The sequence below is a fragment of the Mus pahari genome, chromosome 19, assembly GCF_900095145.1.
Source record: "Mus pahari chromosome 19, PAHARI_EIJ_v1.1, whole genome shotgun sequence".
In the NCBI taxonomy this organism is placed as follows: domain Eukaryota; kingdom Metazoa; phylum Chordata; class Mammalia; order Rodentia; family Muridae; genus Mus; species Mus pahari.
Genome location: NC_034608.1, coordinates 49,078,246 through 49,095,629, shown reverse-complemented (window position 1 = coordinate 49,095,629; position 17,384 = coordinate 49,078,246). Strand labels below are relative to the sequence as shown.

At 40.3% G+C, this 17,384-nt stretch overlaps 1 protein-coding gene across 17 annotated transcripts in view; it reads left to right on the top strand.

The window, feature by feature from the left end:
* Nucleotides 1-16,062, top strand: part of Nrg1 (neuregulin 1) — a 1,045,353-nt gene extending 1,029,291 nt beyond the window's left edge. For 5 of the 17 annotated variants that reach the window (XM_029531713.1, XM_029531716.1, XM_021219938.2 and 2 more), the window contains 5 exons: nucleotides 3,337-3,439; nucleotides 4,916-5,042; nucleotides 6,931-7,061; nucleotides 7,861-8,067; nucleotides 10,630-16,062. In XM_029531713.1, the coding sequence (XP_029387573.1) occupies nucleotides 3,337-3,439; nucleotides 4,916-5,042; nucleotides 6,931-7,061; nucleotides 7,861-8,067; nucleotides 10,630-11,284 (1,223 nt within the window). In that variant the 3' untranslated portion in view covers nucleotides 11,285-16,062. Of the gene's footprint in view, nucleotides 1-3,336; nucleotides 3,440-4,915; nucleotides 5,043-6,930; nucleotides 7,062-7,860; nucleotides 8,068-10,118; nucleotides 10,261-10,629 lie in introns of all 17 variants that reach the window. The other 12 variants (XM_021219946.2, XM_029531721.1, XM_029531719.1 and 9 more) reach the window with 5 other exon arrangements.
* Nucleotides 16,063-17,384: the final 1,322 nt, after the last annotated feature.

Below are 17,384 nucleotides of genomic sequence, written 5' to 3'. Positions count from 1 at the left end.
ATCACCAGCAGAATTTCCCCACTCTCGGAGCTGTATAGTCTGACTCTAGACTTTACTATTTTGATTAGTGAACAGTAGAGTCAAATCCTTATGCTATGTAAGTGCTCCCTGAGCTATTCTCGCAGTTCATAAGGGCAGTGCACTGTTATCCACACATCTCTAAGGCTTCACAGAGTATAAGGCCAGTCTATTATATCCTGAAATAACTCCTGGCCTTAAGGGTCATTTAAAAATAAGAGAGTAAGAATGGCTCTGTCTTTTCTCCTGGACACATTAGCATGAAAGTGTGTTTGATGTGACTCACTATGGTCCATCCAGCCAAACCAGACAGACTTGGAGCACTTCCACTTACGGAGACAGGCCAGACCTTTGGGATGATTTTGAGTTCTAGCTCGGCTTTGCTCTTGCCTTGTGGATACAGTCATGCAAGAATAAAAAAATAGTAATAAAAAAAAATGAGAAGAGCAATAGGCTTGCTGTTTGTCCAAGGTTTTTATTTTCCTTTAACATTCATATTGTGGGTGCAGCAAAATCCTGAAAAAATATATCAAGGAGAAATTTAGCTGAGAAATTTGCAGTCAGTACTGATGTGAACACAGAATTGAATCCTGTGTTTTGAGTTCCCTGTCTTAAGCTGGCTCCTTTTAGCTGTGTTATATTTTACTGAGCTCTCTAGTCCCTGAAATGATTGTTTTGCTCACAAGCAATAAGAATAGGTCGATCACCGGATGCTAGTGGTCCACATATCCAACTCTGTCTGTTCCTAGTTACCAATGAACAAAAACAGAGTTGTTACAGGGATCCCTAAGTTTGGGTGTGGGGGGCAACCCATGATGACCCCAATGCTCACTTTAGTCTTTCTATATGCCCCCTATTTTTTTCCTGGCTTTTCAAAGAGTAGGGTATTGAGGTGCCAGTGAAAAGCTGCAACCAAGGGCTTTCCTATCCCCCCTTCTTTTTCCCCTCATCTGTTTGTGAAACCAGGCCAGGATCTCATATGCTCTAGACAAGCACTCTGCCTCCAAGCTACACATACACCAGGCCTCATTGATTTTAAAGGAAGAAGTACATTAGCCAAAAGGGGAATGCAGGTCCTGCCACTTGTTGATGACAGTGCTAATGCTCCGTTTCATAACCAACATGCACTTATGTGAAGGAATCCTTGGAAGGAAGAGCTCCGAGGTATGGCTGTGCTGCTTAGACATACACACTAAACACCACTTAGGATGCCAGGGAGGAAGGCTATGGCATTATCCGTTCACAGATAATACCGCATAACCCCTACCTTTGTGTGTGAGGGGGGGTGTGAACAATAGGTACAAGCAGTTAACACATAAGCCCCTCCCCCCCACTCATGTCATCGTCAGACTTGTACTGTGCACTCACAAACACAACAACTCCATGACACCAACTGTATGTCTCCTGCATACTGTGGCACCGCAATGCACCAACTGCTTGGCTTTTCTAATCATGGCTTCCATGTCACGGCTAGCCCAGGTTAGGAGTTATGCTGTATGGGTCACCCCTTCCCACTTTGTACCCACCTTTTCCTCCCCCAACCCCGCCCCAAGCATCTCCTCTGTCTGCTTTTCATTTCTTTATTGTTTTCTCCCTTAATATCAGGCATGCTGTGCCAGGAACTCCAGGTGCCTCCCTAACTTTTAACCTTCCTTTTCCTTTGTACCTTTCTCCCTCTCAGTCATTCTTTCAGTCTGTCTATCCACTTGGTTGGTTTTTCCTCTCCACCTCCAGCCCTTTCTGTTTGTTTTTGTATAATCTTTTCAGTGTTGTAGCCTTTTACCCACTGACTTCTATTCCCCTCTTAATGATGAGTGCTCTATTAATTTGATTTGACAATGTTCTTGACCTGTTAACTGGGACTTGATTACCATGGACTCGGCTTGTAGGAAATGTTTTCTTTCATGATAAGATCCTCTTAATTGATAGAAATTAAAAGTCACTTATTCATGTTTAAGAAAACTTCCTGTGACTCTGCCCCCTCTCAAGGAGGAGAATGGTATAACTTCCAAGGCTGAACATATGATGGAAATACTTTCTGTATTTCTTGCTGATGCTCAGATAAGGATGTTCCATTTGTACAGTGTTCTCCAGTTCTTGCCCAGGTTATTAATTTTAATGGCAAACAAACCAGTTTCTGTGTGCGCTGGGCAAACACGTGAAGATCTTCAAATGCATAAAATCAGGCTACTAGAAGCTCAACTGCTAAGCGATCAGCATCTCCAGTAAGTCTGCAAATTTCGTTAACAGCCTGGCTCACCTGTATATAAAATCAACCAAGCCATCTCTCAAAGACACTAATTTTTAACTGGAATGGTTTCCACACATTACAGACTTATTACATCTGGAGTAGAGTGGTACCTGTAGTTCAGAGCTCAGAGTACCATACTCACTCTCTTAGAAGATTCAAGTTGTCTGATGTGGGACTGTGCAGTCTAGTCCAAAAGATCCGTCATTTGTGCTAATGATGGGCTTAATACAAATTGGTTCTCTGATAATAGCACAATAAGCATTTTCCTCCAAAGAACAACTCCGTTCTGTGGCCTAAGAGTGTCCTACCCACCATGTTGGGTTTTTCTCTGGCACAGTGCGCCCTGTTCCCCCACCCTGTATCGGTTTCTTCTAGTTCATTGACTCTAAACTGTGAGGCTGTTGCCTTAACTTACGATCTACAAGCCAAGTTCATATTTGCAATTACCTTTGAATTCAATTTATTAAATGTAGACATGCCTCTCTGTAAAGACCACTGGATATGAAATGATGATTTCAAACTTCAGGGAAGTGGAAAGATGATTGGGGTGGAGGGTGGTGAGTGGAGGAAGGAAGAATGTGGAAGGAAGAATTAAGGGTCTCCCTGGAGCCAGTCTTAGGTCTTTTTTATCAATATTGATTCCTGTTGTCTTTGCAAGAGATTTTCTATAGGATATTTAATAAATAGAATAACGACAATATAGTTTTAATCAGTTCCTTTGTAATGAATGTCTATGATTTTTCTCATGTAATATCATATATATACATATATGTATATATATATACATATATGTATATATATATATATATATATAATAGCTGGTAATTAAAGGAATCATAAAATATAGTATTTTTTACTTTCAATGCCCTAGCTAGATTGTTGTTTATGCTCAAAGTACAGTCCAGAACATATTGTACCTTAGACATGAGTGTAAATGTGAAGTTTTGTTGTCAAGGATTGATTGTCTTGTGGACATGGGTAACGTCATGAAGCATGCCAACTGTTTGGTTGTAAGTCCCTGGTGATGGTAGGTGACGTCAATGACATCTGTTCTCACCCCTTTCCAGAAGCGGAGGAGCTCTACCAGAAGAGGGTCCTGACAATTACTGGCATCTGTATTGCCCTGTTGGTGGTCGGCATCATGTGTGTGGTGGCCTACTGCAAAACCAAGTAAACCTCCCCCTCGTCTCTGTCTACTCCCCTTAACGTAGAAGCATCGTAGGCAGGCAGGGCTTTGTAGTGGCTGATCCCATGCCCAAGACTTGGGGGAGGGGGGAAGGGGAGGACCATAGGAACTTACACCCTTATGTTCCCGACTGAGTAATATACTTTGTGAATCTTTGACTGTTTGTGTGAACTTGGACAAATTTCTCAGCAATTATAGCTTTGTAAATGGATAAAGGCTTATATAGGATTAGCGTTCCACACAAGAACTTCCTACTAAGAGTGTACATGTGAAAAGGGGTACCTGGGAGTCAGAGGAGCAGAATCTTAAGGAGCACTTTATGGTATACAAAATACATGGTTTGGGGGAATTTTTTTGAGAGATAATATTATTATGTCTTAATTCTATTAGGTTTCCAACATAAATGCTCTATAAATGTGCAGTATATAAAGGAATTTTTGTGGAAGGAGAAGCAAGCCAAATTTGTTTGGAAAAAAAGTTTAAAAGAAAATCTTAAGACCATATAGTTACCATGCTAGGCCTTCTACAGGTGTCCAGGCTAGCACACACATTGGCTGACTGACGAGTCCCATTCTACACTTAGGATTTCTTGAGGTCTAAATGTAATGTTCAGTTAATAGAGTGCTGTTTGGATTTTGCTTGATGACATAACATTTTCAGGTCAAAGCTAATCTCAGGAGTGTCTTGATCTGAATGTTGTACTAGAAAACAGAGGAAACATGCAAATATTTTGCCACAAAATCTACAGTATAAATTATGTTTCCATGGTATCTCAATAAATAAATAAATAAATAAATAAATGCTGCAAGGAAAGAGTGAAAGAGACAGAAAATCACAGAATTGGCATCAAAAGTCTTATTAGATTCAAATTTGACTATTTACCACCTTTTTATCTTTTTACAAAAAAAAAAAAAAAGCATTGCAAGTACAGAGTCTTGTGACAATTGTGCCAAAATATAATGGTAAACTATATGCAAAGTTCCACAGAGATGTATGGGATATGCACACATAGTAGCTATATGAGATATACCAATGAAAAGCTAAATTAATTTTGTTAAGTGATCCAGAGGAAAAATTAACAATGGAATCAGCCTTATTAAACCCATAGTAAGACCAATGGCTATCTGTACAATTTAGACAAAGATGGTTGAGAGGTTAGCCTAATACTAATGCATTTGGGTTCTTTTCTCCTTGTTTTGTTCTCCTTCAGTACAATTAGCTACATTTCCATAAGAATTCCATCTGACTGTTGAAACCTATTTTCTCGGGATGTATGATACTGCTAGTTCTGAGACGGAATTATTCTAAGACAGTGTCACACACATACTTCCCTTCTCTCATGATCATCCCTGACGGAGTGCCTCAAGTTGTTCATCAGGGTTAACAGTATACTGATGTGGCTGTAGGGAATGAACAAAACGATGAGGAACTAACATCTCCTTTTTTTTTTTTCTATCCAGGAAACAGCGGCAGAAGCTTCATGATCGACTCAGGCAGAGCCTCCGGTCAGAACGAAACAACATGGTGAACATAGCGAATGGCCCTCACCATCCAAACCCACCACCAGAGAACGTGCAGCTGGTGAATGTATGTTGACTGACCCACTGAGGAAACCAAGCATGCGTTTGCTGTTCAGACACACTGAAGTTGGTTTTTCTAATCTTAGGCTGCTTTCCTGCTGCCACTTAGCACAGTGGCCTTCCAGAAACCCAAGGTTTGGCCAGGAGAAAACAGTGACTGCTGTTTTACAATAGATTCGGTTATTAGCACATGGTCCCTTATATTATGGCATTTAAGACATTGGGAGGATGCTTGGTTGGTCCTGCAGGAATGCCTAGAAAGACGAGAAAATGGCATAAGTCATAAATACTAAAATCAGAATTGGAAGCAATATTTGTTTTTAGTCATTTGGGAATGAAGACTAGTGCAGTATACCAGTGACCCATAGCAAACCAGGCAAAGGGCTTTGAAATATTTTTATTAGGGTCCCTTCATGGGGCATGTGATTTTCTGATTCTGATTTCCATGAAGAATTTGGAACATGAAACTTGGCAAGAAACTTGGCCCAAAGCTAGGAGAATATAATACTTGAATATTCCCTAACTCCTTCTATGTGATGCTATGACCTCCATGTGAAATGCATATTTTATTTTGATTGTACCATGCACATAGCTTCTAAATTTGACTAGATAGCCTACTCCCTGAGACCATGTGCATACCATCAAGTTCTTTCTCATATTAAGAGATCAGGCCCAACGCTCTTCCCAGAGCTCATAGTTCTGAAGTGTTGATCTTCATGTTCCAGCACGATCCCCATTCTTTCCTTTGGAATGTGTAGTTTTCTTAATAGACATAGTTTGAAATTTGTAATACCATTTTCCATCCTGTGACCATTCCTGTTTTGAATTGCAATGATGGCACAAATAACTCCTTTCAATGTTATTTCTTAATTATATCTGGCCTAAAAATAATGCCTACATCACTAAAATAAAACACTTGGCCCAACACACTTAGAGAGTTCTTAATAACTGATAAATAGCATTTCCATTAGACCCACTGGGTTCAAGGTGCTTCCAGAAGGCAAGGGTAGAGTGGGTACCAAAGTGACAGCAATGCAGCAGTTGTCCCCAGGAAGATCCAGAAGGGAAAGCATTTCCATAAACAGAAAGAGCCAGCCTGCAAAATTCAAGTTGTGTGTTTGGGGCCTTCCATGAGGATCAGGTTCTTTAGAGCCCATATCTCAGCAGACATTAAATACCCTACCCCACTCATTTCTGTCTATTCCTTTTCTCATGGTTTAACTTTCTTCACTCAGAAATGCAAAAGGCACCTGCAACAACTTAAAAGGAGCTTTAAAAACACCAGCATCTCACTGTTAGCAGGCAGTAAATAGCTACTGTGTTATGCTGACAAAAGTAAAGTTGACCCACTAAAGATAAAGCCCTGGGTAGAGCATAGGCTTTGTTCAGACCTTGAAAATATTTTAAGTCCTTGAAATAGCACTGAGCAAGTTAAAATCTTCAGGAATATCCATAGGGTCAGCGTAGGCATTATGAAATTAAAAAAAAAAAAAAAAAAGGTTTAAAATACCAAAGTTCACATTTTTCTAGTGACATGAAATTTGAAATAAATTAGACTATATGTATGTTTCCAACCCTCAGATATCAGTTAGTTTTCTTGACTGAAGGAATGCAGACAAAAATAATACTGGACAGAATGTTTGGGCCATTTCTCTTATCAGTTGGAACTGAGGAAAAATGAAGTTGAGATTTTAGGACCTGTCTTGCGCAAACCTTCAGAAAGGAATTTGTTCACGCTATGTATCTAACCTCAAAGCCAGAGTGGCCAGAAATGGGCTCATCATCTGGCCAGCTGAGAGAGAGAGAGAGAACCTTAGCATTTGTATGAGAACCAATTAGTATATTTGTGTTTTGACTTACATGAACTTTCTGATTCTGTCTCTTTGTTTATCCAGCAATATGTATCTAAAAACGTCATCTCCAGTGAGCATATTGTGGAGAGAGAAGTGGAGACCTCCTTTTCCACCAGTCACTACACTTCCACAGCTCATCACTCCACGACTGTCACCCAGACTCCTAGTCACAGGTATCGGGGGACGGGGTGGTTGGCATCTCCAAAGGGGAAAAAAAATAATCCTTAAGCAGAATTTATTTCATTCATTACCATTTTCTATCCATTCCTAACGAAATAGCAAAGGAACAGTTAAAAGCAGTATAATGGACTGACTGTGAACGTTAATAGATTTTGGATATAAACTGCTTTTACCTTGTAAGCCTAAGCCTAATGTGTCTATTGCAAACAATAAAAAGTGGTTAATAATTATTACCTTGTCGCCTTGCCATTCCTCAGTCTAGAAATTGCCTTGATTTATGCCCAGCTACTCACTGAATTGCTGCTCACTGCAGGGAAACATCTGTCCAGATTAATTGTGATCCTTAGAAGTTTGTTTCTAAAGCTTAGACTGCCCTGGGAAGTGCCCCCTGGAAATGCCTACATCACGGAGCACTCCGTTCTTAGATCCCCTGGTTGTGATATCATGTTGGCTCTGCTCACTCTGCCAAGTACAGCAGCAAACTTCCAGACATAATGCACATAGCAATGCCTTTGTTTAGCCCGAGCCACTCAAGCACCGTGAGACAGCACTAATACTACTTCGTGGCATTTGATAAGTATTTATGGAATGAATGAACAAATTTAATAAACTATGCGTCCACACGTCCCATCTGAATCAAGATTCTTTTTAGAGTAGAGATCTTTGTATCATTTCTGCGCTACTGAGGTATCAGTCAATTGAGATATTTGGCACTTTTGCTTTTTGTCATTTTCCACATAAAATTAAGATAATCTGTCTCACTGCCTCTCTTAACGTTTCTTCTCTACCCAGCTGGAGTAATGGGCACACGGAAAGCATCATTTCCGAAAGCCACTCTGTAATCATGATGTCCTCCGTAGAGAACAGCAGGCACAGCAGCCCAGCTGGGGGCCCGCGAGGACGTCTTCATGGCCTGGGAGGCCCCCGCGAATGTAACAGCTTCCTCAGGCATGCCAGAGAAACCCCTGACTCCTACAGAGACTCTCCTCATAGTGAAAGGTAAAACCGAAGGGCAACGCTACCCTGGAGGAGACCCTCATTCAGTGAGAGAATCCCATGAGCACCTGCGGTCTCTCCTAAGGAAAGTCATCCTTATGTAAGGAGTGTCATCAATTCCCTGACGCTCCTAGTTGATGAAGTCATCCTCTAGCTGAACTCCTTCCTTCTGAGCTTCTCCCACCATCCCAGTGGCCCGACAGGCAACCAGCTCCTAAAGAGCAGGCGTCTTCAGGTGTACCATTTTAAGGACCCCCATCTAATTCCAATCGGCCAGCTGTCCATTTTCTACCTCAATGGTTGTTCTGCTCTCGTCTTCTCATGCTCTAACTACCCTACCTCTAGCCTCAGTTAAAGCAAGTCCAGGGCTGTGACATTGCTGATGGTCATGGGGGAATGCCTCCTCCTGTTCACCACGCTGTATCCATTTATGAAATCCCTAGAAGTCATGGGTAAATAAAGGTGTTGTGTAATGAGCCTGGCAGCTTTTATAGGTGATTGTCAAAGCAGATATTGCCTCCAATATAACTATCAATTCCTGGATGTTTGCATTTCCTTTTGGGGGAAAGTCCAACTTGGGTTGGAGAAGTGATGACAGAGGCTAACTAAAGGGTGGAAGAGAGTCAACCAGAGAAAGTACTAAATAGGAATATTGAACTTGGACATTCTCTTTATCCGTTTTCATCTTTGCTAAATGAAAGTCATGGCCAGCTGACCATTTAGCCCATCTGCGGGCTGTTACCTATTGATTTTTCCATTCTAGTTCGTTTATTTTCTTTCTGTTACCTCAGTTTAGCCTATTTCCATTGACTAAAGAGTCAATATAATGCCTAGTCCAAATGTATTTTCAAAGTTACCTGGGTGGAGGTGATTTCAAAGAACTTCTTACTTATGGACCCGAAAGTACAGCCAAGAATCCATTGGGGACTTTCAGGTCAAAGAGCCTGCTGATCACCTTGTCCCCAATGTAGTTTCAGAACAGGATAGAATTTATGAATCTAACATTCTCTTTATAATACAACTGCAGAAGAGTGTGGTCTAAAAATGTCTTAGAGCATTAACCTTGTATAATTATAGTTTTGTATATTGAAGTCTGTCCATTCCTATTCAGCCCTCTTAAAACATACAAAGAAGGTAGTGTGAGGTTTCTTTTCATTACCATGGCTTGGGTTTGAGGGTTCTGTCTGCTAAAGTAGGCATCAGGGCATCACCCAGACTGTCTAGAGTTACAAAACAGTCTTAAACTGAAAGATCTTGGGGAGCAAAAAAAGATGAATCACTTGTATGTGTTGGTTGAACTGTGACTAGCATTTCTCAGAAGGTCTAATTTCGGTACCCTCAAATGATATCTGCAGACTTGGGCCCGAAATGTTTCAAATTCTGAGACACATTTTCCAATTTTAAACACAGGTGGATCTCACTTCCATATCACCATGAATCATGGAAAAGTGAGAGAATTGGCTTCCTCTTCCCATTGTCTCAAGTTCAGAGAGCAGTATCCTGTGTCATCACAGACCACATCAAATTAGACTGTGAATGTCAGGGTCAGGAAGAGTCACCCAGTGGCTGTGCACTGTAAGCATCGTTATCAAAAGATGAGGAATATGACTCAGCCCGGAGGATATGCCTTCCTGTTCTAGGGAAGGCACAGTGCTGCAAAACAGGCACATGGTATCTGGACTGAAATGGTGGCATTATCCAACATGGCATGGCATGAAATACCATGGTACACCAAACCCTTGTGTATACAACGAAGCTCACTAGGCACTTGTAAGGATCCTTTTGCAAGTATTTCCGGAAGGATACCAAAAGCTGATGCAGTGTTGGGATTTGGAGGAGAAATACATGGGAGATTGGAGTTAGTGCCCACTGCGGTGACATGAAACCAAATTATGGTTCCTCTAGGGCTTCCCTTCGGATGTATTACACCCTGAAACGGACAGTGGCAAATTGAATGTTAACTAGTAGCATTTCATGAAACTTTCAACTTAAAAGCACACAAATGTATGACACTGTAAATTTTAAGTTACTGTGCTCTTTTTTTTTTTCATAAGACATAACCTTATAGCTGAGCTAAGGAGAAACAAGGCTTACAGATCCAAATGCATGCAGATCGAGCTGTCAGCAACTCATCTTAGATCCTCTTCCATTCCCCATTTGGGCTTCATTCTCTAAGACCCCTTGGCCTTTAGGAAGGTATAGTATTTAAGAATACTTCTTTCCCTTCTAAATCCCCAAGCCTTGGTCTTTATAAGCTGAGATATTCTTGGGAGCCCCCCTTTTCTTGGCTCACATGCTCTTATTTAAATTCATGATGAGACTGAAACTCTCAAAAGCTTTAATGAGCTAGATGACTTAGCCAATCTTTGCATGATTCTTATAAGGAAACTCTTGGCTTTAATAAGGATAGGACCCAAGGGTGCTGAACTTCCTAGTATAAAACTTAAGTATTCAATGATGACTGTTCTCTGACTATATCCCGTGGTGAACTCTGCCCCTATTCCCTCCCTGTTCTGTGCCCTCTTTATCCACCACACTCACGTGGGATATTCTGTGCTCACACAGGTATGTATCAGCCATGACCACCCCGGCTCGTATGTCACCTGTAGATTTCCACACGCCAAGCTCCCCTAAATCGCCCCCTTCGGAAATGTCTCCACCCGTGTCCAGCATGACGGTGTCCATGCCCTCTGTGGCAGTCAGCCCTTTGGTGGAAGAAGAGAGGCCTCTGCTCCTTGTGACGCCACCGAGGCTACGCGAGAAGAAGTACGATCATCACCCCCAGCAACTCAACTCCTTTCATCACAACCCTGCACATCAGAGTACCAGCCTCCCCCCTAGCCCATTGAGGATAGTGGAGGATGAGGAATATGAGACGACCCAGGAGTATGAGCCAATTCAAGAGCCTATTAAGAAAGTCACCAATAGCCGGCGGGCCAAAAGAACCAAGTCCAATGGCCACATTGCCAATAGGTTGGAAATGGACAGCAACCCAAGTTCTGTGAGCAGTAACTCAGAAAGTGAGACAGAAGATGAAAGAGTAGGTGAAGATACACCATTCCTGGGAATACAGAACCCCCTGGCAGCTAGCCTTGAGGTGGCCCCTGCCTTTCGTCTGGCTGAGAGCAGGACTAACCCATCAGGCCGCTTCTCCACACAGGAAGAATTACAGGCCAGGCTGTCTAGTGTAATTGCTAACCAAGACCCGATTGCTGTATAAAACCTAAATAAACCCATAGATTCACCTGTAAAACTTTATTTTATATAATAAAGTATTTCACCTTAAATTAAACAATTTATTTTATTTTAGCAGTTCTGCAAATAGAAAACAGGAAGAAAAAAAAACTTTTATAAATTAAATATATGTATGTAAAAATGTGTTATGTGCCATATGTAGCAATTTTTTACAGTATTTCAAAAACGAGAAAGATATCAATGGTGCCTTTATGTTATGTTATGTCGAGAGCAAGTTTTATAAAGTTATGGTGATTGCTTTTTCACAGTATTTCAGCGAAACCTCCCACATATTCAGTTTTTGCTGGCTTTTTGTGCATTGCATTATGATGTTGATTGGGTGTATGGTTCGCAAGGCTAGCAGCTGTCCTTCTCTTTGCTCCCAGTAGCACTGAACCACTACTGTCTTGAAATGGCTCATTCATCCAAATACCTTTCTACTTTGTATGAAGTTTTCTTTGCTTTCCCAATATGAAATGAGTTCTCTCTACTCTGTCAGCCAAAGGTTTGCTTCACTGGACTCTGAGATAATAGTAGGCCCAACAGCATGCTACTATTACATATAGCAGGAAACTGCACCTAAGTAATGTTAAATATTAGGGAGAAAGTAATACTGTGATTTTTTAAAAAACAAACAATATTATTAATCAGAAGACAGCTTGCTCTTCCTAAAAGGAGCTACCATTGACTTTAATTTTAACTTTTTAGTTATTGTTGTTCTTGACAAAGAGTAACAGCTTTGAGTACAGCTTAGGAAAATGGGTTCTGGCTTGCTATCAAGATAAATCTATCAACTCAGAAAGGATTCTGCTTCACTTTCTGTCTTGGGGGAAATGATCCAGCAGCTCATCTGTTGACCAGCCAACCACAGCTGCTAACGGTGCAATCCTTTCTGACATATTTTTTTAACTGACTGGTTGTACCCTCTTGTTGGCTCCAGAAGAGGCACCGAGTGTCAATGAAGCCTCAGACCCAAGAGTACACTCAGCCATCTGCCCCAACCACTTGTATTGTACCATGTACCTGTGGTACATAGTGGTGACTTGGCCATTGTAGGAAATGTTTCATGCTAGAGTATTTAGGAGTAAGTGTGTAGAAGTCACAAGGGGAAAGCAGCTGCACTACCCAGTTGACATCTTAACTTGGTTTGGTTGGGCCACTCCTTTCTCCCCATTATGTTTCTCTTGTGTTCAACATTGCCTTGATTAGGTCATAACTATGCATGAATATATAAATTTTTTTTTTTTTTGCCAGGAATGGCCAATGTGCATGTGATTTGTGATTAGCAAGAACTTCCCGTAGTGGTCCCCCACTAGGGAGTGTCAATAGCATTGGGAAGATTACAGCTTTTCTTGCAGAAGTGATCCCCCACTCATGGACTGATCTCTCTCGATAAATAGCCTATATCCTCCATCTCTCCTCTCTAAGTAATTTTCCCCATTCTGTCCCCAAAACAGGACTAAGATTGGTTTAAACTTAGTGAGTTCTCTTGTGATTGGAAAGCCAATGGACACTTATAGATACTAACAAATGAACAACAGTTAATCCAGAGGGGAAAAAAGAAAAAAAAATGTGTGGGTGGATGGGGGATAACCTTTCAGAACCCTGTGTATTCTCTGCCTGTTATCTGTCAATCAAGACTGGAGCTTCTTGAGTTTCTAAGTAGGCTCTTAGGAGTTCCATAGCAAAATTGGGAAGGAGTTGAACAGAGGATTGGCAGAGCCAATGGCAATGATAGATTCGTGTTCCCAGTTGAACTGAATCTATTTTCTTTACTGAGCTTTGTTATAAGTCAAGGGAAGTTGTATCCCACAAGGAGGTCTTAGAAAAAAACACTACAGGCTGGCCACAAGTCCATGTGTTACACTCCTCCATGTTACTAAGAGAAACTTGACTGAAGGCCCTTCAAGTTACTCGTAGTATTTGAAGTCTCTCATTTCTTGCCATTGGTCACAGGGCAGTTCTCTGTGCTCAAAGTGATTTTTAACTTTTGGTATACACAGAGGAATGAAGCACTGCAGGTAGAAGCCTAACGCTGACTTCCCAGTGTTGCAGAGAGTGGTCAACTCACCACAGGGAGGAAAAGTCAGCAGGCTTGAGCGTGTTCTCTCAGTTCTTCAAGTTGCCTTTAAAGGCCTGACTCACCCTATCATTCAATAGAGAAAGTTCTTTATTGTTATTTTAAAACTCTAAAAAATTCAGTTTTAAATCTGTTAGTCATGAGGATATTAGGAAGGTCCCTTCTGAAAGACAGACTCCTCTGATAACACTTTAAATTAAAAAAAAAATTAAAAATAAAAAAACAGCATTTTACTAGCATGAGAAGCTCTATAATTTTTCAAATTGCAAATATATGTGATTTTTTTTTTCTTCTGTGCTTTATTTGGTAATCTATGAGAGCCACGTTAGTTGAGAAAGCCTTTTTCCCAAGAGAACACTGCTTTCCTTAAGGAGAACAACCATGTGGCTGCTCAGGGCTACCTGTTGTAGCCTCTGGATTTATATGTCCAGGAACATGTCTACAGTGCTTCACTGCCAGGTCTCTCTCCAGCATCCTGTTTATGAACTCCAGGCAGAGCTTTAGCAGGGCAAAAGAATGCACACCCGTGGTCTTGGCATGGGGGGAAGATGCCTTGTATTGTAAGGGAGGACAAATTACTCAGAATTTAATAACTGTGTTTCCTGGGTCTTAAATAAAAAACTACTGAGAGTTATAGAGTGGGGTATAGTAGACCGCAAACTCCTTTGTACCTACTCAAGATTTGCTTTCTGCCCTGATTTCCCCTCCATTCATCCCCCTACCCTCAAGAGTGCCTGGTGGACAGCCTTCTGCTTACTACAAAAATGGTCCTCCATGTAAGAGAGAATGTATCTCAAGCAGCAATATGCCATCTCTTTCTTGTGTCTGTGTGACTGTCAATATGGGTGGCATCTATCCAGGGTAACTTTCTCTGTATGTATTCCTCTTTTGGCTTGAAGTTGAAGGTATATGGCCCCTATTAGTGAATACGGGAGATCTGGCCTTCTCTTTTAGTCCTGGCTGCATTTCCAGCAGCTGCAGACATTTCTATCCACTAAGATCCATGAAACACTATGAAGAAATGCAGACAAAAGGAAATGGCCACACATCACAGTTTCTATTATATATTCTTTTGTAAATACACACTGTATAGTACTTAGATGTTTTCTTAAGTCATTTACTGTCTTTATGAGTTAATGTTAGTTTTTTACTCTCTAAACTTACTGTATTACATTGTAAATAACATATTGTCCTTTATTATTTATATTTAAACATCTAACATAGAGAATTGTTTTCATATAAGTTTAAGATAAATGTTTAAAATATATGTTTTCCTTTGCTTTAAAATTATGTACCTTTTCCTTTTTTTCTTTTTTTAAAGAATAATTTATTGTTCAGGAGAAAGAATATATATGTAATTGAAACTATTTGAAGAATGCACATTTGAAGGCCATGGGGTACTGATAAACTAAAGAATTTATTATCTCAAATACTAAGCAATAAGTAATTGTGATTTATTTAAAGAATTGTTCATTTCCCAAGAAAGTCACACTGCAATAAAAATGCCACTCTGTGGAGACATGGGTGTGTTGCTCTTCAGACTACCAATCAGTCTGTTAAGAGTAGCACTTTTCGTCTTGCCATGACAGCTGTGCTCTAGGACTGTGCTTCATGGACCGTCCCCATGATCATCTTGTCTCTGTTGCTTTTGCCACATTATCCATCCTTGAATCACCTCCCTCCTGACTCTGTTTACCACTTCACTCCTTGCTGTAGGAAACACAAAATCAAGCAATAGGATGCTCCATTTCACAGCCACCAAACTGCCATTCACAAAGACATCAGAGGGAAATACTGAATAACTTTCTGGATCCTGATTGTTGATCTATTCTGCAGTGACATCAAGAAACTTACTCAGATCAATGGCAATGACTGTGCCAATCCTATGCAATCATAAGAGGAAAAAAAAAAAAAAAAAAAAGNAAAAGCTATCAAGGTTCAAATGGTTCAACGGCCACAATAGCTTCAAAGACATCTATGCTAAACTTCCCTATAATGTCTTTAGATTTACTTCCCATCATGCACACCGTTTTATAAGAAGGCTAAGGAGCAGTGGCTTTACTCTCTCCTCATTCTTTAAAAAAAAAAAAAATCAAAATGATGCCCCACATACTGCTCAGGGAGGGGCCTATGCATGGAATATTCTTCACATTACAGGATTCATTATAGTATGAAGGCGATGCTTTTTTATTAAAATTAACCTTATGAAGCCATATTTTAACAAATAGATACTTTGTGTGTAATTTTTCTATATTTCAACCATTCTCATTTTCTCAGATAGATGGACAGTGTTTAGAAGATGTATAATAAGTCAGCCTGCTTTGGAGTTTGAGTGTAACCTGTTAGTTCCCGTCAAAGTTCACCCTTGATGTAGACAGAATTCCTGGCAACTTAGAATAATGGCATGCACATCATGTCCGAGCATTTTAGAAGTCCAGGAGACTTTATGTTCTGAAGTTACATTGTGAATGACCTTGCCCACTAGTCATTCAGCTAACAGGCCAAGCATCAGATCAGAAGAAGAGATAATATGTAAGTTAGAATGTGGGTCTTTTCCCCAGTTTAAACTGTAGATTTGCCAACCCCATGCCCAAACTAAAAGCTGTAAGTGACAAATATTAATAACTTAAGAGAGACTTGTGCACCTAAGTGGTCATGCCACTTCAAGCAGAAGAGTTAGGAAAAGGAAGATATTGTAGAGAAAGGAAAAATGACTTCTAGTCAAACAGAGTCTAGATAATTCCTATTATTCTCAGGTTGTTTTTGACTCTTGAGTGATAAATCTAGGCCAGTTCTGCAAACTAAGGAGGAAAATGTCTGTTTTTCCCAGCCAGTCTGTAGAAGTTTCTCTTCTCTGCTCCAATCCAATGATGAATCATCAAAGGACTTAAGGTCAAAGATTTGGGGATAAGTCATGCTGGTCTGCAATCTAAACATTTAAGATACTAGAGAAAAAAAATGGAGCATCAGTTGGTCTTAGCATCATATTGCATTCTCTCATTCTGGCTACTCTTCCGAAAGATGATACATTCAAAGTAATTTGTTTAGGGATGGAGAGCTTTATACCTATGAAGGGAACGCCTTTCTGTTTGTTTAGGAAGCAGCTTATTGTACCCTACAGGTTGTTGTTCGATTAGGCAGTACATGCTCTGTACATACCTGAAGGCCTTACTGGTACCATCAGTCCTGCAACATATGCACCTCCCTGATTAGCTATTGTTACTTAACTGTGGTTGAATTAAAACCATACCTGCTGTAGGAAAAGGATTTTATTACTGTAAAATATCATGACCAACCTCTTTTTTTATTTAAAAAAAAAAAATGAGAGACAGAATGAAGTGACCGTTTGACCCAAGGATCTTTCTCTAAACATCCTCTTTCAAATGAACTTTCAGGAACAGAAATTTATGGAAGAAAAGCTCTCTCTTCCCACTCTGTTCCCACAAGGCTAAGGAATTAACATCTTTAATGCCTTATTGTATACTGACATATGAAGAATCAAAGTATTAAGTATCAATATTTTTATACTGTTTATGACTTAAGATACCCTGTATCTTTTTAAATTTGCTTTATGCTAGGAATAAAATGGTAGAAATTTAGGCCTGGGGAAGTTAGACTTAATTCTCAGAGCAATGTATCTACTGAGTTGTAGATATGTTGTAGATACCTAATTTCTCAGTCCCTCCTGACCAGTAGCCTAAGTATGATGAACCTTTTCATGTCCAATTCTCTTTAGCATAGTAGGAGTTCTATCTAAATCAGCTTCTACGTTGGAGGAAGGAGCCTTCCTGCCTTTGGTTTACAGATATTCTGGAACCTAGGTTGCTTAACGTAGCAACTCTGTTCATCTTCAGCTTTCTAAGGAAGTACAAGTCCAGCCCTTTGGTGTGTAGGTGGCAAATTCTAGTCAAAAGAAGAGGGCTTCTGTGGGAAGAATAACGGCCCTACCACTGTAACTTTGTGAACTCTGGCAGCTTTCCTCTTGCTGCCTTCCTTCACTATAAGG